This window comes from Anopheles merus, chromosome 2L (assembly GCF_017562075.2).
Source record: "Anopheles merus strain MAF chromosome 2L, AmerM5.1, whole genome shotgun sequence".
Taxonomy (NCBI): domain Eukaryota; kingdom Metazoa; phylum Arthropoda; class Insecta; order Diptera; family Culicidae; genus Anopheles; species Anopheles merus.
Window position 1 is genome coordinate 25,945,453 of NC_054083.1, and position 21,890 is coordinate 25,967,342.

The window sequence follows — 21,890 nt, forward strand, 5'->3', positions numbered from 1 at the left end:
CCGCTTACCAGAGCGGTGTTAATGATCCCTTCGGTGGGGCCTGTTTGGAGATGCGGGATTACGATAAAGACTGTCGCGGTTGTTGGTTTTGGGTATCCTTCATTCTCCACTGTCCAGTGCTCGGAACAGGCTTTGACGCCAAGAATTTGACGTCCGCAGACCGTTTTCGGCTGTCCGATGTTTATCTGGAAATGGAGTGAAATTGGAATGTTTGGCATGATTGAACACGGGATTTTGGACCAAGGTTTGTTTGAGTTCCAGAAATTGATTTGATCTCGAAATCCACATTGTTGATGCCTTCTATGGTGAAGTCCTTATCAGTTGTGTTGTGATGGGAACTCACTTGGAAGCCTCGTAGCAAGTCGATTAGATAAGATGTCTACAGAACACTGACTCGCTGGACGTAACCTGACAGCTCGCTATCACGCTGGCTAGTTGATCTCGATCGCCACATCTACATTAAATTTTCTTTTTTCTCTTAGAGGATCTGTAGTCTCACGATGAAAGCACTCGCACGAGAGAACGATCCGGCATCCAACTGCGAAACTAACCCCCCCGAACGATCACTTGATCTTCAAGCGGGGAAACAGGCAAAAAGGTGCCGACAATAATTGTATGCGCACGAATGCCGGAATGTTTTCACCTGCCCGCCAACGATTCACGGCTGGTGGTGTAATGAGTTCTCAGCTGGCCGCTCACCAAGGTGTCCGTCCGTATTACTCGCCGGGCTGTTGCCACTGCAGCTAGAACAGTTTGCAACATCGTAGTATGAAGATGTATCATGGGAAGAGCACGCCCAAACAGTTACTGTTGCCCAGTGGACACTGGGTTGGTGTTGGTGTGTGCATCATGAACTCGCTACTATCGGCACGCAAGGTGTGGTGGCCCGGGTACTTTGATGCAAATTGGCCACATTGTTACATTACGTAATGTGAACAGCTGGCCTCCACAGGCACGCTTGCACCGAGACCCTTGAACGCCGAGGCCCACGTGAACCGTTCGGCGCCATTGTTGGTGGGCAGCGGGGAAGATGATCTTCAAGAATGGAGCAATGGAAGAATTTCCTCCCATCGTTGACCATCCGAGTCGCCTTCAAAAACACACACACACACACATAGAAGCATCAAGCTCAACCCATTGTCCAGCGGGAAGGGAGTAGAAAAGGTTGCAAAAATCTGTTGAGTCATGTATGTGTTTCATTATTCTAACTGTTCTCCGTGTTCTGCGCGTTCGGCAGCAGGATTCTCCGGCAGCAGTCCGGCGGTCGCGTGCATTCTCCGACGGGGCGATCGGTGCAATTAGAGAGGATGTCGTAATTTTCACCGTTTACCAGCGACAACAGCAATACCATAAAGCGAGGAAGCAGTGTGTCTGTATGTGGGGCGTTAAAGCGGACCTGTTGCACGGGTTGACCTTTACCGAAATGGAGTGTGAAAGATACAGTAGGTAGCAGTAGAGGTCGTGCGAGGAAAAGCAGGGCAAATAATGAGCGCTTCTCTCGCGAAGAAAATCTTGTTGGCTGGGGCATCTTCGGTAATATACCAAGCATCTTCGCTTCTCCTCCAGTATCGGAACGGGAGATGTTTCGCTGCGAAGGACGGCAAACTCCCGCAATGGGAAGAAAATTGGGAATACCTCGGACGGACAATTTATTTTCTCGCAGTACCACTTCATCACTACTATTATTGTTATTATTATTACTATTATTGTTATTAGTTTAATTTGCCTGAACTCCCGACCGGTGCGAAGTCGTGATCACTGCATTTGGTGGAAGGTTTTTTTCTGTTCTTCGCCTCGGAAGAATAGAAACGGTGACCCAAAGCCCGTGCACAGGCTGCAGGAGAAAACTGCGCCGCAAGAAGGCTTGACCCAGAACCTCGGGCAATGGCGGCCTGGCTGGAGGGAGTGCGGAGCTGAAGCTAGGGGTAAACCGTTAGGAGGCCTGCAAACCTTTGCATCGCGCTGGCACTTTGACATATTCACGTGAAAAACGCCACGCTCGCACATACGATAAGTTGGGTGAATTGGCTCCGCCTGCGTCCTGTCGTCACCTCCCTTTCGGCCGAGTGGTGGGTCTTTCTTTGAGCTACATTTTTGCTGCAACGACGGAACAATACCAACAAAGTTGAAGTGAACCCCTGAGGGCGATTACGTCCGCGGGGAATGGTTTGTTCCCCTTTGCTGAGTGTCGTGTTGTGCCTTTTTTTTTCCCCGTCCCAGGCCCCAGCAGGATGCCGAGCACGGGCGTTAGCTGACGACGACGTCGTGAACTTTCCGCCCGCCCGATAAGTATCGCTTGTGTAGCGCTTAAGAACTTACCCGCAACGAGCACGGCCGCCCGAAGGGCCGCCCAGTCGAGGCCGCATTGACGGTTCGTGAGTCAAGCCGGCGGCGCTGCGGCCGATCGTTACGTTCGATCGCGAGTAGTGCCCTTTTCCCGGTGCGGTGCAGCAAGACAAGAAGTTGTTTTTCTACTTTCAAAACCAAAAACTGCACACATACATACACATACACACATCCCCGTTTTTGGAAGGCAGTGGTCGGCCGCTACCATTATTCTCGCACGGAGTGGAAGTTGCTGGGAGTTGAAAGGTGTCTCATAATTTCTAACTCAACCGCTACGAAATTAAGCCCGCTGACAGCACAACACTCACACACATTGCGAGCGATTCGCAACGGCAGGCGACGAACCTTTGGGACGACCGAGAGGACGTGCGGTACGCAAATTTATAGACACGAGCGACTCCCAATGGCGGGCGCGATGATCCCTGCCGTGAAGATTCCGGGGCGAGATTTCCCCACACGTTCGTTCGATCGTGTAAAACAAAAACTGAAAAAAGGCTACAACTGGGAAGGAGATTTATGTGCTTCGCTTGTCCGTTAGTAACGTTGACACGCGCGCCCGTGTGTGTGTGTGTGCTTATCTTGTGTATCTTTCACCTCGTACACACACTGAATGGGACAACGGAATTTCCACATTTTCATGCCATCCAAATGACAAGCTGCTGTTTTCGCACCCACCTCTGCCCCATTATCTATTAGCAATTTTAACAGCAAATCTAACATTTTCCCCCTTTCTTTTTCTTCTTTTTTTTTCTTTCGCAGACAATAACAACTTTCACACATGGCGCACAGATTCCATCCATGAAGCGTAAGTATGGCGTAATTGTCCAGTTCAGTTTTTTTTTCGTTCGTTCGTTTCTCTCGGATGAACGGGTGAATGTACACAAAAGACAAAACGGGGGAAGCGAGTGGTCGAATGGCAATATGCATGTGACAAATCCTAACCCGATGGTGTTGCTGTGTGATGTAATTGAATGTTAAGGTGAAACCGCATCGGCGAAGGAAGCTTGTTGAATCATTAAGTAACGACAATGGATTCGAATTATTTGAAGACGCAAGTGAAGGCAAATATTTGCCTACGCTCATCGAAAACACACTTTATCGTGAGAGTAAACCATGGGGAGGGGGGGGTTGTTTGAGCGCAGCAGAAAATTAGCTTTTCTATTTGAAATTTGAAACCTGAGAGAAGGTGAAAAGCTGCATTAAAACAGGCCTGCAGAAATTACACCTCGTAGAGCCTAGAGGATCGGTTGGGCGGGAAGTAGGTGCGACTTTTCTCACTCTTCCACCGCACCAAACCTCGCCGCTCCAGCAGAACAGATCGCGTTTCCAGTTACCGTTAGGAAACTCCCCAAAACGCTTCCCTGCTACACCGCCATGCATCGCCAGGCCATAAATCAATATTCTCCTCATCTGGGCGCTAAACGCTTTCCGACGCGGCTTCAATTCAAAATAGCTTCCACTTTTAACGATCCATTACCGGCTTCCCGGTTCAGGTACCGGGACCGGCCGAGGCCTACCCAGTTAACCGGATGCAAGAGCTGCTTTGCAGCTGGTCGTGGAGCAGGGAGGAAGAATCTTTTGGAGCGCCCCTGAAAGGCGGGCAAGAACTGGGCGGTGGGCAATAGCTACAATTGTGGCAATTTATTTCGAAACCATAGACACTTTCATAAAAGTAGTGTAAAAAATACACATAGACACACAGCCACAAACAGGTGAAAGGGATTGCAAATTACTCTCTCTCACACACACAAACAGAACACACACAAAAAATACTAATAAAGCAAAACGGAGGTTCCATTTAGTGTGCTCATCCTCTTGGAAGGTGGAAGTGCGTGCGCTGCCTCTTTACCATTTTCCCTTTATTTTGCATTTTCTACACACAGAACTGTGTGTGTGTGGCGGCGTATAATTGTACCAATGCTCTTTACGGTCAGCGTTGTAGTGCGTCCAGCAGAAGGAAGAAGAAGCGAAAACCCCCGTTAGACTGCGTAGGTCGTAAAACAGCCGTGCCCCGTGAGAATGGGACGGGATCGGGGTAGCTTCGCAGACTTTATCACACATCACATTGATTTGCTCGGGGTGAGAATGGAAATGAGACCTACGCTTCATAGAACCGAACCTGACCCTGTATCGAAGCGAAGCGATGTAAGCTTTATCCTGTGTCTGGGCTGATTGTGTCACGATTATCTGCATATCTGCGCGCTCCTCCGATAAGGTTTAACAAGGTTCTGCGCTTTCGAATCGGTGCACATCCTATACGGGCGACCCGCGTACGGAATGCAATTATTAGGCCCCTTCCGCTTTGGAATGCAATTGCGCTGGGCAAATGATTTTCACAAGATTACACCTCGCCCAGCGCTAACGAGCAAACGGGATGAACGGTTCAGCTTTTTGTTGTTGTTGTCTGGCCTCCACCCTGCCGACCGCAAAAAGCGCTAATTAAATGCGTAAATCTTGGCCAGCTCGCGATACCCGCCCCGGTGTAGATAGGTAGAGGCAGGCAAAAACCAGGGTGGATATAATGACCAGAATCATTCCCCTTTGAGGAGGCGATCGCCAGAACGCCACAGTGATCGTAAATCTGTACAACGTTCCCTGGCATGTGCATGCGATACCTCCCGATTACCCTGATTGCAACTGGTTGGAGTGTGCATTCGGGTTTAAAGGAAGGGGAAAAAACCGCCAGCAAAACGGTCGTTTAATGAGAAAGCGACGTCTGGAATCCGGTAGGCAAACAAAAACTCACTCCCTTAACCCTCCAAGAATGCGCCAGCCTAAGATGAAAGTGAACCACCAACTGCTATTACACAAAGACTCTCACACATGTGCACGTGACGGGCCACGTTCGGGCGAGTCTTTCAAGTAATTCAATATTCGTGTAGAACGTTCATTGAACTTTGAGCTCTTGCGGCCGCCCCGCGCGGTCAACGACAGTGGCACACTCGTGGTGGCTGCTGCTGCCGCTGCTGCTGCTGCTGCTACTGCTGTGATATATCACTCTCTCGCTTGCCGTGTAACCGTTTAAGGGGTGTATTATTACCCACTCGCGGACTGCACTGTCCAGGCAGAAGAATGTGTCCATGTGCAGAAGAAGAACCAGCAGAACACCAACACACACGCGCGTATGGTTCACCATTCTTAGGCTTACGTTTCTTTTTGAATTCGTTTCGCTTCCCGATCCGCTTCCCGATGTTTCCCTGCTTTTGGTATTTGTGGGCCGCTCCGTACGCCGCCACATAATCGAGTCGCCAGCAGGGACAGCAGAGACTCTACAACCCATCCCACCACGGCGTTCACGCAAAAAAAAATGAACCTTTTGCGCCAAGCCGTTCGATATTGAACAAGCACATCGGGGGGGGGGAGTTACAATAACAGCTTGGACATTAACATAAATGGGAGCAATAAAGCCGCAACGGCGAGTCGAGCGAGCAGGCGAACACGAAACCTTAAACCCATGCCAAGAACGTACAGGCTTCGTTTGATGTGGTTTGAAACGAAACAAGGGGGATGTGGTTGTGTGTTTAAGCAGTTCTTACTGCTCTCTCTCTCTCTCTCTCTCTCTTTCCCTCTCTCCGAAGAGGTGGAGACAGTCCAAAGTAATAAAACTCATCCGTGTCGCATTTCCAACCGGGCTGGGATGTTGGTCCGTTACGAACAAAAATGAAAAGACTTTAAGCGACAAGCGACGAACCCGGCAAGCACACTTACCGAAAAGAAGGCGCGCTTGGTGTCGCCAATGTCGTCTTCGGCAGGGTCGCCGCAAGGCAAGATTAATACCGTCACGAGTTCGAACTCATGAGCGGCTTACCCGAAGACGATGTAATCTTCCACCGCAGTGGGTTGACAGAAAGTTCAATGGCATGTCCTCGTCGCTCACCTCCCGCACGACGCAGTACAGACACGCGCAGTCCTTATAGGGTGAAGGGTACATCGAGAACACTCACACAGAACAATTCCTGATGCTCCAATGTTTCTTCCCTCTCTTTCCTCAGGCTCGGCAACGATATTCACCAAGGAACCGACCGTGCGGATACAATGCCAATCGGGCTCGATGCTGATCACCATCAAGGATGCACCGGCCAACCTGAACGGCCAGTTCAGCGGGATGGTGTATCCGAAAGGGTTGGCAAAAAATTCGACCTGCCTCACCGAGTACCACGAGCAGGAGGGGCCGCTGCGCTACAAGCTGCCACTGAAGAGCTGCAACACGATGCCGATCGAGACGGTAAGTGGAACATGGCGGTATTCTAGCGTTCTAGCGGTGGGCGGCTTGCCAATCGAGTGCGACGACCCACGCACCAGTACGTACAAGGCGCGTACAGGTTCTAAGCGATGTGGACTTCCCGGCGGGCTAGTAGCTTACCGCACGCTTAACACACAAATACACTCTAAGCCAGCTCTGGCTGACATCATACTAAGCCGATCTTGTTGACGTTTCGTGCGGAGGAGTAGGAGAAGGCTTACGTCAAACACGGTTGGTCCCGGATATAAATGGCATTTGCCGCGGCTGGAGGTCGTCGTGTACCTCATTAAGCTTTAAATTTCATCGCCTATAAGGGGAGAGGTGATAATTTGATCGATTGCGCAATGCTAAGGGCCAGCTATCAAGCCCGCGTAGAAAATGAAGCTGCCTTATCACAGCATCTCCGTCAGCTCAATGTCAGCGTGAATATGCAAATTCATAAGCGTTAAAAACAAAAATACGTGTCACGTTGCGACAAAGCCACCCATTTATGTGTTTGTGCGTGTGTTGTTGGTAGAAAGATGCGCCTACGATGCGCCCTTGAGCGGCACGCTGGAAAATGGGGATAAAGCGTGCCGTGGCCTGGTTGACTTATTGGAGGCGCGGTGACACGTTTGCGGTTTTGCTGCAGTGAAAATAGATACAGTGGAATGCAGGCGGCCGGTAGCAAGCGAGCGGCGAATGCTATTCTTGGGCTACGATCGAACCGAGTTGTTGTTACTACACCTCTTTTCCAACAAGGGCAAATGATTCGATTTCTATTTACTACTTCTCAGCCCGAAAGGGGAACCAACCGAAGGGAAGCAATGCGAAGCGTAGATATGACGCCTTTCGGGCGATTGGCTGGACTAGTTTTCCCACCACATTCCAATCCATCATTGGCGGTTTTGCGATAAGATTGGGTTTTTTTTTTCTCTGCAAAAGAATGTCACCAAGCGGCTGGTGGAAACGATATTTACACCGTGTGTGCTCACACATGGCGGTTGTGCGGAATGTCGCCATGCTTTTCCGCATCACAATCAGGCGTGTTGCGCTAGACGTGGAAGGTATTTTAGTTAGAAATGGCAAAGTGTGCAATATTTAAGGCAAAAGGAACAGATGTTGAGATAAGATACGGACAAAGAGCAGTAAATATTTACTGTGGTGATATCAAGAGACTAACATTGGAGTTTTGAGAAGGTTAAATATTACATTTGATTCCTTTTCAGAATCTTTAAGATAAATCATTGAACAACCCTGCATAGAAATAGGTTAATATTTGGTTTGTTTTATACTCCATATGAGCACGTTGCCTTAGATTCCCTAAGATGGAAGTCTTTTCATGGTGAAGGCACCTTGGTTGGACTTTACCGTAGTTCACGCCTCGTTAATAACACCAGTTAAGAGCATTTCTAACTTATGAAGCTTTTACGTCGATGATAACACCATCAAACCTACTTGCCTTGCGTGCTCAACGCAGAAGGCTGAGTCGTGCAGTGAGTCGTACGGTAGCACTGTTTGCCTAATTCGTTATGAATCGATTCTAATGCGCCGACATTCATGCATATGCGCCGCCGCCTCAAGCCCTGAAATAGAGTGGCAACAGCTGGCGGTACATATGGTACCGGTTTGCAATGCTCCACATAATCATCCACCATTCGAAGACGCAACGATAAGCCACAAACACAAACAAACACACACACACAGATCGGTTGCTTACCGTTTTTGTCTTGGAACGCGTCCGGATGGAGATACGCGTACGCTGTTGTACATTGTACATGGAAAAGGCGGTTCTCAGCGGCTGGTTAGAACGGGATTTGCTTAAATCTCGCGCCCCCGATATGCTCAAAATGGCAGTGGTACGGTTGTAGTCGCAATGCGCTAGCTGCGATAATAAAGAGCATGATAATTTCCATCATTATTACCCCGAACGATGACATCATGCGGCACATAATAGACTTGCCGGAGGTTCGTCGCTTCTGGTTTCTTCGCAGCGTTGAAGTTCTTCCGCGTCAAATGGTGCTTTTAAAGGTATAATAGCAACCTCTTGTTCTGCGTTTTTTTTTCTCTCTCTCTCTCTCTAACTCTCTCAACGCCTCCATCCAAGCGTGGACGTGGAGTTCGGCCTAAAGTCTCGTAGACCCTCTAAACACAAAAAAAACGAAACAAAATTAATCGACAGCAGAAGAGGAACCTACTAGACAAAAAAGCAACCACCCGCTGAAGACTTCCTGTTTCCTTGTACGAGTCATCGCGGGAGGGAGTCACCAACACTGTCCGTCCGTCATCGGTGCTGTAAATCGATCAATTGCCCATTATTTTTTCGACGTTTTGGGTCGTTTTTGCGTCGTAAGGGACCGCAAAAAGTATAAGGCTTTGCAAAATTTTGGTGGCATTCGTTTGGTGGAAGGTCGTTTAAGTTCGTCCACTTTTATGGAGCTTCACGCTGTATGAGGTAATTTTATATAACAAGGTCTTTCGTTTTACGATGATGAGCCGTTCAAGGCACAGTGTCATCGTCGTGTTGCTTTAAAGACCTTAACCAAATATGACTCAGGTGGAGAAGTATTTCCTTACAAAGGGGCACGATTTTTTTTACCTTTCCTCCGCTAACTCTTTTCATATTAATATTCGTCTTTCCCGCCGCTTGCCCCAACCACGAGGTGGGTGCCAGGGTTTATCGCTTTTAAACGATCCGATGATGATCGGCCTCGGTACGCTGTGCAAGCGAACACGCTGACCAAAACCAAGTACACACGCCGCGATCGCGTCATACGTACAGAAATAGCGACTACCACGGAACGGAACCGTACACACCGGTATGGCCCATTCGCCGCCGGTACGGTGAAGGGACGCGCGGTGAGGAGTCGGATGATTTCCTTCATTAATTCTACGCGCGCGCACACCTTCACATCCTGATGCTTCATGCTGCCCGTCGGTTAGTGTCTATCCTATAGGTTCTTGTGGTGTCTTTCTTGTGGGTTTTTGTGCGCCGGGATTATGGCTTTTTGTTTACTTCAATGTTTCGTTTGCTGTTGAAGCAGCTTTGGTAAAAAAAAACAAACCTCCAGACAGAAGAAGCAATCTGGCGGAGAGGTTTAGCACGCAACTGCTTGCGAGGAGAGGTGATGTGATCATCACATCCGTAAACGATGTCTGCTTGTGCAATGCAATCTCAATGCCTTAGAACTTGAACGCCCAGACCTTAACACCTCGTTTCTGTTGCCGTACAATGCAAAAGTTACAACATTTACTCACACACAACCGGAGCTGCTTGTTACACTAGCTTGTGGTGAAGGTATCGCACCGATCATCATCTTTTAACGATCAGCGTTTTGTGTAAACAGCTGGACCTTAACCAGCACGCGCAAAAGATGGTCCAAAATGCAAATGAGTCTGTGCGTTCAATGGCGGTTCATCTCTTCCCTTCGTTCGGATGCTGCTGCAGTCGGTTCAACAGCTTTTTTCCCCGCTACCCAGATGGTAATGAGTTTATCCTCGGACGCACAGAAACAGGGTGGCAAAGGCTACAGGGTGGAAAAGTGAAGCAAAAACCTTCGTCGCGCGTCGCCGTACCTTTGTGCCGCAGACCAAAATAGGAAGCGAGCCGAGGTCCGCGCACCGGATTTCATAACGCCCGTTGCCCTGTGTGTGTGCCCGGGTTAGCGCGTGTGTCTGTTCTGCTGCCCGCGAAAGGCGCCACGGCGCGGTAATCGTCCTCAAGGTTGTTTGGTGGTGGCGGTGGCCTTTTTTAACTCGTCGTTTGCTGCCCGGTACGAACATTTAAAGCGACTTCGTGTGGGCCGTGTAGCTCGTAAGGCTAGTTGACAATGGGGTTTGGCGTTCGGTATAGGGAGGGGCCGCGTTGCGTTGGAATCGATTTAACGTACACTCCCCTTGGGTCGTTTTTGTGCCGTTCCCGAGCAGGAGTCGCAGAACCAAGTGGGTAAGAATCTTAAGAAATAGGGATAGTATCTGTTTTTTTTCTGTACTCCTTCTTCACCACCAAGTCGTGATTAATCCTCTCGATTCGAGCCGGGCAAATGACCACCGGGTACAGCTCTCGCATTTGCTTCGGCTCTGGTAAGACTCTGTCTGTCTGTGAACGGCTGCTGGTTGGTTGGACCTTTATTTAATCACCCGGTTGGTATTTTCGCGCGAACCAGTTTCTTCCCCTCTTCTGTTTGCCATTTTGCGTCTCTGTGTGTGTGTTGGTGTCCGCAGCAGCTGTCGGCCAGCGACTGTTGTTGATTGAGTCTGACATTTCTGCGGCGTTGTCTGCTGTCGAAAGCGACATTCGTGCGGGAGTCCAACACGCTCAAAACGCTGAATGAGGTACGAAAACAGCACCAACAAGGCTGCTTCAAAATCGAAAAGGAAAAAAAACAAAATTGAAAAGGCCAAAAAAAATGGGCAAAACAACCGTGCCCAGTGCACAGTAAATCATCGACAGTCACGGGTTGCGCAAGACGGAGATGTCCGGATTTGAGAGATTTTCGGTTTCGGGTGAGAGTTGGCTCGCGTTCCAATAAACTGAGGTAACCGAATGGAGAATTGGCTATCGATTAGCTAGCAACTCCAAATCTGCGGCAACGTCCCCCCCCCCCCTCGCGGGCACCACGACAACTCGTGCAACACCTTTCACCTCGCGGTTCGTGCGGATATCCGGAGGGCAAACATTGCTTTGATTATGATTCGATCGGCCTGTGAGACAACGACAGGGTTATGTCACGGCACAGGCGTTATGGCAGATGAGATATCGGTGTTGCAAGATGTTGCGGAAGATCTTGTTTTGATCTTGCAAAAAAAAAAGAGAATCGTGATCGAGACTCCACCGAGAGAGAAAAATCAGCATTTTATTGGCTGGCCCGTTTCTTAGCTGGAGAGATTATGAATATCACACGATGACATTAAACCTGGTATTTTGTAGCCTTGATCTTCTGGTAGAACGGGTTTCTGTTCTTCTAAGCCAGGGTTCTGTTTTGGGGAAATAAACAAAGCAACTTTCAAAGCAAATATTAAGCCCGCCTGTTCTTGTCCTATTGGGATCACACACTCTTGTGTAGGGAACCGTTGCTTCTTAGCTCGTTTTGATGATCACACCCAGTGGTGGTGGGTCAAAACTTGTTTAAATGACTCTTTCACTCTACGATTAACACAATCGTAAAGCCTATCATTATGTCGGTAAAACAAACCGCTCCAATTCCCTTTTTCCAACATTCCAACGCAAAATGATTCTGCCATTATGCAAAGACTGTTAACACATTCTCCCAAACGAACAGCACAAGCACAGCAAAGAAACTGGAGCACAAATCTCCAACATAATCAGCAACGAAAAATCGAGCTCCCACATCAAGATCGTCCAATCGTCTTCTTGCGGCCGTGACAATCGTGCAACCTACATTGTTCTGGGTTTAGAAACGTTGTTGCTCTTGCCACGAAATGAATGCATAATAATAACGCAAGCGAACGAGTACGGTATCACAGCAAGCAAGCCTGTGACGAGTGACTCAATTTAGAAGACATTTGACTTCTGCTCGACTTAGAAGGCTAAAACCGTTTTTTTGTGTACAATAAATCACTTCATTCAGTAGCGGACGGTTGTGGTTTGTTCCAGTTTTAAGGCTTCGGCTGTGGGAACTTGTCTGTCATCATACTACGAGTTGGAGTGGACCTGGTTTTGACGGACACTTCTTTCCTAAACGTATGGGAAGCGTTGTTCCGTTTCCTTTTCCCCAAAATCTTCCCCGAAAAGCATACGGAACTCTACTGCCAAAGAATGGTCCGGGGGAACGGCGGTTTAATTTATTTTCATTGCCATTTTTTCTCCTGCACAAGCTGTCGCTAATAGTTCTGCACACACATTTTTCAAACCCTGTGGGGCCACCAACCCTGCTGGGTGAATCCCACTTTTTGAAACTAAGATCTTTATCAGCCTGAAAAGCAAAAAAAAAGAAGATACAAACAAACGGTTCTCCCCATTCAGCAATGGTGCTCCAGTCCGGGTTCGTCGCTTTTGCTACTGGAGTTTTTCGTTTTGTTGGCTGTTTTTTTTCTCCTGATCTCTCCTTCTGCAACTACTTCCCCATTCGTTAAACGCTCGTAAGTGGGTCGGAAAATTGGTCTTATATGGACGAGGTCGGTTGTCGATTCCCGCTTCATGCCTTGCCTCCCCCCCCCCCCCGTCCCCTTTTCCCCTGGCACACATTCCCCGTTAGATGGGGCCTTTGTGTGCATGGGATAATTTTCCGCGATTTACCCTCAAAATCGTCCATTCGGGCAGGGTTGGCGCGCGAACGTAAAATGGGACATTTCCCGCTCCCCCACTATCTCGGGGAAGGAGCGCGGGAACAGGAAAATAGGACATCACCCGCATACCCGCATCGCACAACATCCATCTTGCTGGCAAGCAGATTTGCCAATCAGATCGTTACTTCCGCCTCTGTAACGGCAAGCGAGCAAGACGGTTTGCCCCAAGGGCGCAAACTCTCTCGGTTCGGATAGCCGCTTTTTTTTGCTTTTCTTCTTTACTGCCCACAATGTTGCGTGACATTCGCGATTCTTGATATACGGGAGTTTTGCCTATTGAGTCAGCAAGACACCGTACACTGTTGCAGCGGCAAAGGTGAGTGGGGCTAGATCCGCAAAGATAATTGAAGAAAAATTACCATTCACTCCAGAGTAAGGGGAGCAATTGAGTTGCGAGCTCTCGTCATGTACGTCCAGCTGTTCTTTTTTAGATTATTTGGTACATTTTCTAAGCTTTGGAGATTGTGCGAAGCTCCAACTAGTACAAACGAGTACAACGAGTCCAAATTTCACACGGACGTTCTGTTTAATTCGCACAGTTTCCGAAAGGGGCAGGAAATCGTTACATAGTTGAAAAAATGCGCTGTTCTACTAAGGAAGGAAAGTTAATCCGTTTTATTTTGCCCTCTCGCTCCGACGGCCGCCGCCCAACCGACGGCAACGGGGCCGGCAATCATTTCTGGGCGGAAGCAACCACGCTGCCTGCGTATGATTGGACGATCTTATTAATTTTTCAATTATCACTCGGCATCAAAACAAACAATTTTATTATTATGTTCCGCTCGTTGGGCATTATGCGCTTATGCTAGCAATGACCTACGGGGTTATGAGAATAGAGAGAACCCCGAGTGGAGTGAAATCCCGAAAAAGCAAGCAAACATAACTGTAAAAGGTAATACGCAGAATATTGATCCCCGAGTTCTGAAGCGTGTGGAGCTGGTAGAAGAACTGTGGACAACGTCCATTCAAAGCCGAGCATCATCATAAATGTCTGAGTCTTCCTGCTCGGGCACGATCTTCCTTTAACGAGAACCATTATGGTACATTGTACGATCGTTCGGACCAATGCTTGACATAAATCGCTTCGCCTCTTATTTTGCCCATCTCTCAGCAAGACGACGACGCTCACGATGGGTACATTTTGAAGTCCACATTCCGGGAGATGATTGGATACGTCTGCAACTTCAAGCGACCGTCTGCTTCAAGACAAAGCCAAAGAGCCCTTTCTTTCATTCTTTCCTGTTGCCCACCCTTTGCCCACCACAATCAGTGCGCATGTCACACACGCGGAAGCAGATACGGAAATGAAATTTTTCAACGCTGCTCCAGGCAAAAGGGAAGCCGCGCGAGCCAGGGAACCAGCGACAGAAAAAAAGGGTCACACAACGGGAACGCAACTCGGCCGTCGTTTGGGTTTCACCCGCCCGTGGTTTCACCTCGGTTTTTGGGCAGCGTGCAGCGTGGAAGAGTTCCGGTGAGCAGCAGCAGAGGCGGAAAAGACACCGCGAAACGTCCCAAGACGGATGGATGGCTTGTAAAACCGTGTCCGTGGGTTCGTGGGTTTGACGGGAGCAGTCAGCCCCGTGGCACTGTTGCTGCCGCCTGTCATGTTTTCGTCAATATTTATGAACCTCGGCTCCACGAATCTTCAGCCATTGGAGTTGGCTTGCGCTTACAGGGACGGTGAGGAAAATGGGTATAACAATCAGCCCGCTTCAGGGCACAGGCAGCTAACGGTACCGAAAGGGTTTGGCGGCCAGAACTTGACCCAGTGCTAGCGGGTGGGGAAGTAGGTGGAATAGGTTATGGGATAGGTTGTGCGAAAAGATTTATGGCGTGCGCACAAGATCACCGAAAACTTCCTGTGTTTGGCTTGCGCAACACGCGGATAATTGTGATAATTGTGTGCTTTAGACGCTCGAGGCTCTCGAGAAGCAGGGAGGCCTTTGCGTTGTTCGGGGCTGCACAGGGCCCTCAGAAGAGCAAAACCAACACTTATTAATGGGTCTTAATGGGTTGCATAATTTGACTAAACGATCCCGCCTGCGGGAGGTTTGGAGGGACCGCATTGAGCGAGACAACACCCTCACGATCGGGGCCCCGATACGATCGCAGGGGACAGTTGAGTCAATGTAAGCAGCGGGACACCTAAGGGCAGCTGTAAATAACTGTACACGCGGATACAAGCGCATAAGATGCGTGTCTATTAGTGTGCATGCTGCCCTCGTTGTCACCAAATGGCCCGAGGGTGCAACGAAAAGCGGACGTGTTTTGTAGACATGTTGCTCCAGTCTCAGCCGCTTAATCGAACACCCGGCACAAGCCGTTGTGCCGGGGTGACCTCATTCCCCCTTAACAATGCACGCGGCACGATGTCGAGCAGTGAGCGATTGTGTGGACTTGGCTTGCCTCTTTTTCCATCTCGCGCCCCCGGCAGCTAAGTAGATTGACTCCCGGATTGGCCCGGTTTTTCCATTCGCTTGTCCAACGTAAACCGTGCACAAGGGGACATGATCACGGGAGCAGCACGGCACGGCACGGCAAAGTAGCACACATGCACCAGGACGGGCGAACACTACCACGTTGTCGTGGCTTCCATGCTCATGTCCAACACCCCGATCGAATGCAGATCGATTTTAGGATCAAACGGGGGAGAAAAATCTATCCCGGCAAGAAAACACGCTCTTGCGCTCTGGCACGCCGCCTGCTAGAAACGAGGCCGCGACCCGGGAGCGTGGAAAAGCAAACGCTCCAGAGCGACTGACCTAACCTCATTTTTTTTGCTTCAAACCACGCGTTGCTTTGGCTGCACTCCCCTTCCATTAGAAGACGTCCCCACGGGGGGAAAAAGTTTTGTGTGAGGCCGCCACAATCGGGTACTTTCTACCCCGGGACCGGGTTGCACGATCGGTGCTCGCTCTGGCCTAGAAGCGGGCTGAAAAGCCCTGCCAGCCGAGCCATCGCAAAAGAGGGTCAGCTGGGCTCTTGGGCCGGTGGAGTAACGGTTGTTTGTTTCGGTCCGGCGTGTGTACGTGTTGGATCGTTTGCGCGAGTTGTGGCCATCATCGCACGCAGTGCGAGGAGAAAGTAGCGAACGCGTTTAACAAAATACTAAACCACCCCGCTCCGAAGCGGTGATGACCTTGAATCACCAATCTCACACTTTGATTGAAATCCTGGCCATTGTAGAAGCTACTACCAGTTCGAGAAGAAGACGAAAGAATAGATATTGACTCACAAACGATTCGCCGTTCACGGATGGTTTGTTTGTGAATCGGAATCGAATAGCAATCGGAATCCGATCGGAATTTTGTTTGGTGAAAGGCCTCATATATCGTCGTTATCAGGCCAGTGCAGCGGGTGGATGGAGTTTGGCGGACTTTCTCCGGTGGATGGTTGGCTGATTCCAGTTGCCGTGGATTGCGTTACCCGATGCTTTGCAGGAACTACGACGATTGAATAATGTCCGAGCGAGTTGAGCGCTTCCGAAACGGAAAGCGCACTGTAATCACGGAACATCACCGGTACATGAATATTGATACACACTGTTAAGGTGGATGATTTCGTGCTATTGGGTAATAGCAGTACATCGGGTTTGCGCCACCTGTGCACGGGATGAGCCTCATGTGTGTTGTTGCACTTCGAGCGATCGAAGTCAATAAACCGCTTTGTAACGCAGTCGCTTCAAATGCCTTTCCAAAAGCACATTGTTGCTGTCATAATGTGATTACTTCTATCGATTTATAGTCTTGTTTGTCACGATTCCTCTGCCGAGAGTGTGCTTTTGCTTTCAAAATGACACAAAAATGGCTTCCGTGCGAAAGGAAATGTCAGCCGTACGGCAGCGTTTGGTTTGGTGCATTAGTGGTCTCCCTACCCTCCAACTGTTATCGCCTGAATGGACACAATTAAAAAGCGATTTGTGTCTCGGTGGGGTTTGGTTGTTTTTGTTTGTCTATCAAAACGACACGACATCCCACAGTGCAAAATAGAGAAAATAAAATACAAAAGGTGACCCATACACGGCGCTACATCTTTTCAAACCCTTTGCCGGGGCGATGCTTTTCGAGTCATGGCTGAAGATGATGATGATGCCCGAGGCCCGGGGGCGATCTGTGTTGCGTGGGACCGATCGTTTCTCAGCCGACACGGAAGTCACCTATCAGATAATAATTACCTCAAGTGTCTTGAACGCGCGCGCGTTCTTCTTCGCGTGGTGGAGTAGTCGTTGTATGGCACAGCAACTTGAGCGCCCCCCCTCAAGCACTGCTTTAGGCTAAGGGTCATGATGTTGATGAGGGAATAGGGAGTGGAAAAAAACGGTAAACACGAAACAGAGTTTAATCTGTATTAAAAGCCCATCCCACAGGGGCTCATATCTCTTCCGGAAGTGAGGTAAGGTTCTCGTCATTGTTCTGTCAACCGTCACTGTGAGGTTTTTCGTTGCGGACGGACGGAAAATTTCTCTTTTCACATCCCATGCACCGCGTGCACGGGCTTTTTGATTGCGTGTTCTCAATCTTAACCGTGAGTCAAAATAGAATGTTTGCCTCTCCGAGGGGGGGGGACTGACTGACTGCTATTACCGTTCCCCGGTGCGGACCTAGAATTCCGCTAACTCTCGAAAACTTTGATTCCGGCACGGCGATATGTAGACGTGGGACTACTACTCCACGCAACAGTGTGCTTGACCGAGCGTAACGGCTGTCTCGGGCGGTGTGGTCCCCAACCTGTGCTGCCGAAGGAAGCAGGACAACCGGGTGGCAAACCGTAACCGAGTTGATCAAATCTGGTCCGCAGCTCTCCCTTTCTCTCTCTTTCTCAAAGATGTGTGTGGCACCTTTACACCGCTGGCACATTCGGTGGAGCCGATGATTCATCAGAAATTGGTAAATTAATTTTGCCGAACCTGATTTCTCACACCTGAGGTGGTTGGGTTTGCTGGACTGGGGTAGCAGTTTGATCGATTTCTTCGCCCCGAAACAGCCAACCGAAACACCGTGAGTGTTGTATCACTTAAACTTGGCGCTTGGAACCATCCAAAACCCACTCCAGAAGATGTAGACGAAGGTAGTAGAGAAAGAAATCGACTCCTAAACGCTTTTTTTCGGAACCGGGGGTTAGATGAAACAATTTTCTCCAAACGAACGAAAAAACCGGGGAGCCCCTAGCACCAAGGTAGCGATCTAATTGAAAACAGAATCAAAAGAACCGTTTACATGTTGATCGAAAGTGCGCTGATGGACGGGAGAGAACTGCCACGAAAGAAGTAGAACGCGCAAGAGCGAGCTGAAAAACCTGCTGGAACGATTGGATGCGGGATACAGTGTCATTCGGTTTGGCAGGTTGCAGAATTGGGAGTTTCTGTTTCCTTTTCTGTGTCGGAAGGTACAGTTAGACGGGCGGGAGTTTGTCGATAACCTGTAATATTCAAATAAGGATACGATGGGATACTACCAGCCGGAATGTTGTCGGAGGGATCGAGAAGGAAGAGGGTCATGAACTCGATCGTACAGTTGGGAGTTTGTTTGATGATTTAATGTGCAGTTTGGATGATTGCAGGGTGTAGCATTAACACGCTCCAGGGATGGCTTGAGCCATCTTCTGGGAGGACGTGGACGTGGTGCCTAAATCTTCCTCTCCAAAAATTCCTCACCCCCTCAAGCAGTGGTCAAGTATTGCAATAATTTGGCTACTGGCAGCCAGCTCGGCCAGCAAATTGCAACAGTTTGTGAAGCAGCTAGAGAACCGCTTGCCTACGTTCCTTCCCGGCGGCGCTAATGACGCGGAGTTCATTAAAACAAAACCTTCAGCTCCCAAGAGGCGCGAGCGCGCGCGTGTGTGTGTGTGGAAGCCGTCTGCAAAGGCGTTATGTTTTCGTGGCCAGTCTTGGGCCGCGTTTTTTGCATCTTTTCCCAATCCAAGCCATGGAGCCGCTTTCCGCAATAGTGCTAATTAAAGTGCTTTTGCTCACGAGTTGTGCAATGTTTGGCGAGCGTTCTTTGCAATCTAGACATTCGGCGGGAGCTTCTTGCTGTTGTGGTATTTCCACCCCGGGAAGATGGCGGATTGGAGTTGAGTCTCTCGGAACGGTGCAGAGAAGTGGGAAAGAAAAGGTGAATACCTTCATTACCGAATTACAGAAGCTCATTACGGCAGCCCACCGCCCTGTAAGTGTACTGTACTGTGATTTCGATTATACCTATCCAGGGGCTTGGAATATCCCCTGGTCGTACTTGGACCGTCTGCCGTGGAGAGTACCTCTCCGCGGAGAGTCATGAGCATCGAACGAAATTGAACACCAAACACGACCCTTTAACGACCCTCTCCTCCACATGATTACAGTACAGCAAGGGTTTTCACTTTCTTCCTCACACAACGCCTTCTTCTTTCTGTACAATCCACAGGAGGACGGTGGCATCGAGTTCTTCAACACGATCGTTCTGCAGCCTCATCTCAAGCTGGTCACTGATCTGGGGCGGGGCTACCACGTACGCTGCCGGTACAAGAGCCGCGAGGCAGCGCTGAAGAATGTTTCCTACCGGCACAAGGCGGCCGATGACAGTCGGCCGCTTGCGCTGACCAGTGCGGAAGGTGCCGGACCCGATCGGCGCGAGCATGGCCGCTCGATGGACAGCGGTAAGGACGATCGGGCGGTAAGCGGCGAAGACGGGCAGCAGCAGGATGCCGGCAAACCGATGCCAGGCTGCCACATGAAGATCTTCACCGGGGAGAAGCTGGCGGAGAACGTGAAGATCGGTGATCCGCTCACGCTGGTGATCAACATCGATCAGCAGGAGGAGTACGGGCTGCACGTAACGGACTGTCTGGTGCGCGACGGGCTGGGCTGGGGCGAGCAGAAGCTGATCAGCGACGAGGGCTGCCCGCTGGACAGTGAAATTCTTGGCCCGTTCGAGTACACGGCGGACCGGAGCAAGGCGACGGTTACCTTCCCGGCGCACAAGTTCCCGTACACGTCCTCGGTGTACTATCAGTGCAACGTGAAGCTGTGCGCACTGAAGGATCCGGACTGTCACAAGGTAAGTGGTTGGCGTGGAGACTCAAAGTGGTGATGCGTTTGACAGCATGATGAGCTTTTCCCCCACTGTTCCCTTAGACACCGACCTGCACGAACAAGAGCCGACGCACCAAGCGCCAGACGGACGAGGAGGGCCAGCCGGCCACGATCGAAGTCTTCTCCGGGCTGCACGTCAACGAGAACGCGGAGGTGCTGAGCGACGATGCCGATTCGGTGTTGAAGGAGAAGGTACAACAAATCAGTGCGATATCCCTTCCCAAGAATCACTCACTCAAGTGGGCATTCTCTTTCCGTTTCATTGCAGACACCGGACGATGCCATCTGTGTGTCCCAGCGTAGTTTCGCCGTTGCCATAGCCATTGCCGGCCTCTGCCTGATGCTGGCCGTCGTCCTCGCGGTGATGTGCATCGTGGCCCGCCGCAGCACCAAGTCCGTGTCGCACTCGGGCAGCTCGATCTACAGCGGCCCGTACACGAACACCGCCTTCTCGCACAGCAGCTAATCTTCCACGGCCGTACAGGGGATTCGTGATCTGTGATGCCTTCCTGGGGATGTTTTTTTTCTTGACGAGGAGCTCGGTGGCAAAAGCGAGGGAGTAAAAAGCGACAAAAACGAACGCTACTTTTCGAACGACCGTGCGACGATCGCACGGGGAGGGAAAACAGGGCTCGCGTGTAGCTTTAGGGACAGTGTTAGGGACGGCACAAGATTTTAGCGTTTAGTTGACAGGCGTAGTAGTACTACGAAATTGAAACATAGGTTTATTGACAGGTATTACCGAAGCAATCTTCATCGTGAATGCGAATGATGGTTCTCTCCCTTTTCCTTTCCGCGGTTAATACGATTGCTTTGCTAATATCGCAGAGACGGAAATCCCTCGGGCGGGCGGACTGGGCGACGGAGTTAGTCAACAATTCTGCCCCAACTGACCCGCTCCTAAGGTGTCTCTGGAAAAAACAAACGACAAGCACAAACTAACTCCTCGTTTTACTAGAATATTTTAGCACGTAATAGGGAGTCCGTGCCCTCCGATTTGTTACTGCAGTAGCACGACACTCGGCTCGACTCGATCGCTTCACTCGATCGAGCGCTCGGGGCAGGGGGACGATCCTGCCATCCTCTCAAGCTCACGTTTCCGGATCTAAGTCAGGTGATGGGTACCTTCGATAGACTTGCTCTAGTTTAGTATTCTACTCTCCTCGCCCTACCAGCTGTAATCTGTTTTAACTTCCTAACTGCTTCTAAGAGACTTTCCGACACAAATCTTTTGTTGTAACAGAGAGAAGAAGGGCCGAAAAGAGAGAAAGAGAGAGTGTGTGTAAAACGCAAACACACACAACTGCAATATGATTGAAACATTTCACCCACCTTCACCACCCCATTCCCCCTCCACACCCTTTCCCAGTGTGTCCCAGTGTCCACCAGGGTGGTTGTGGCAGCATCGTCTCTTGGAGGTGATCGTGATCGCCGCACCAGATGGCCCAGATGGGTACGATATGTGGCCCGTCCGCTCTTAACTGCCAACGCACTGTTTGCAACGCACTGTAAAAAGTATCGCTAATTTTAATACTTTTATATTTATTTAATATCGTCCCTTGAAATGTATTTTTTTCACCTCTCCCATTCCTTCCCCATCCATCTCGTTCCCTTCCCCGATCCATCCACCCCTAGAAGAAATGGTCGTCTCGTATTGCAGTTGTGTCGATGCAAAATAGTGTGTAAGAAAAGGCGTACACATGTGTGTATGTGTATGAGAGTGGTGTTGCTAGAACCCGTTATGGAAGTTTTACTTATTTTTTTACGCACACAATTTAGCAAAATAATGAAACACCGTAGCAGCGCGGGTGATTCGTTGAAGGGTAGAAATGAACAGTGGCGAGCGATCGCGAAACCGTTCGCACGTACTGAAAACGAACTAGTAAGCACAAGGGTTAGCAACTAGAAACTAAAATAAACTGTGAATATAACAAACGA

The 21,890-nt window shown here is 49.7% G+C and overlaps 1 protein-coding gene across 3 annotated transcripts in view; it reads left to right on the forward strand.

The window, feature by feature from the left end:
- LOC121592681 overlaps positions 1 to 21,890 on the forward strand; it is a 41,661-nt gene extending 19,771 nt beyond the window's left edge. For all 3 annotated transcript variants that reach the window (XM_041914343.1, XM_041914344.1, XM_041914345.1), the window contains exons 4-8: positions 3,106 to 3,151; positions 6,339 to 6,571; positions 19,285 to 19,917; positions 19,995 to 20,144; positions 20,221 to 21,890. In XM_041914343.1, coding sequence (XP_041770277.1) covers positions 3,106 to 3,151; positions 6,339 to 6,571; positions 19,285 to 19,917; positions 19,995 to 20,144; positions 20,221 to 20,418 — 1,260 coding nt within the window. In that variant the 3' untranslated portion in view covers positions 20,419 to 21,890. The remainder of the gene's footprint in view (positions 1 to 3,105; positions 3,152 to 6,338; positions 6,572 to 19,284; positions 19,918 to 19,994; positions 20,145 to 20,220) is intronic.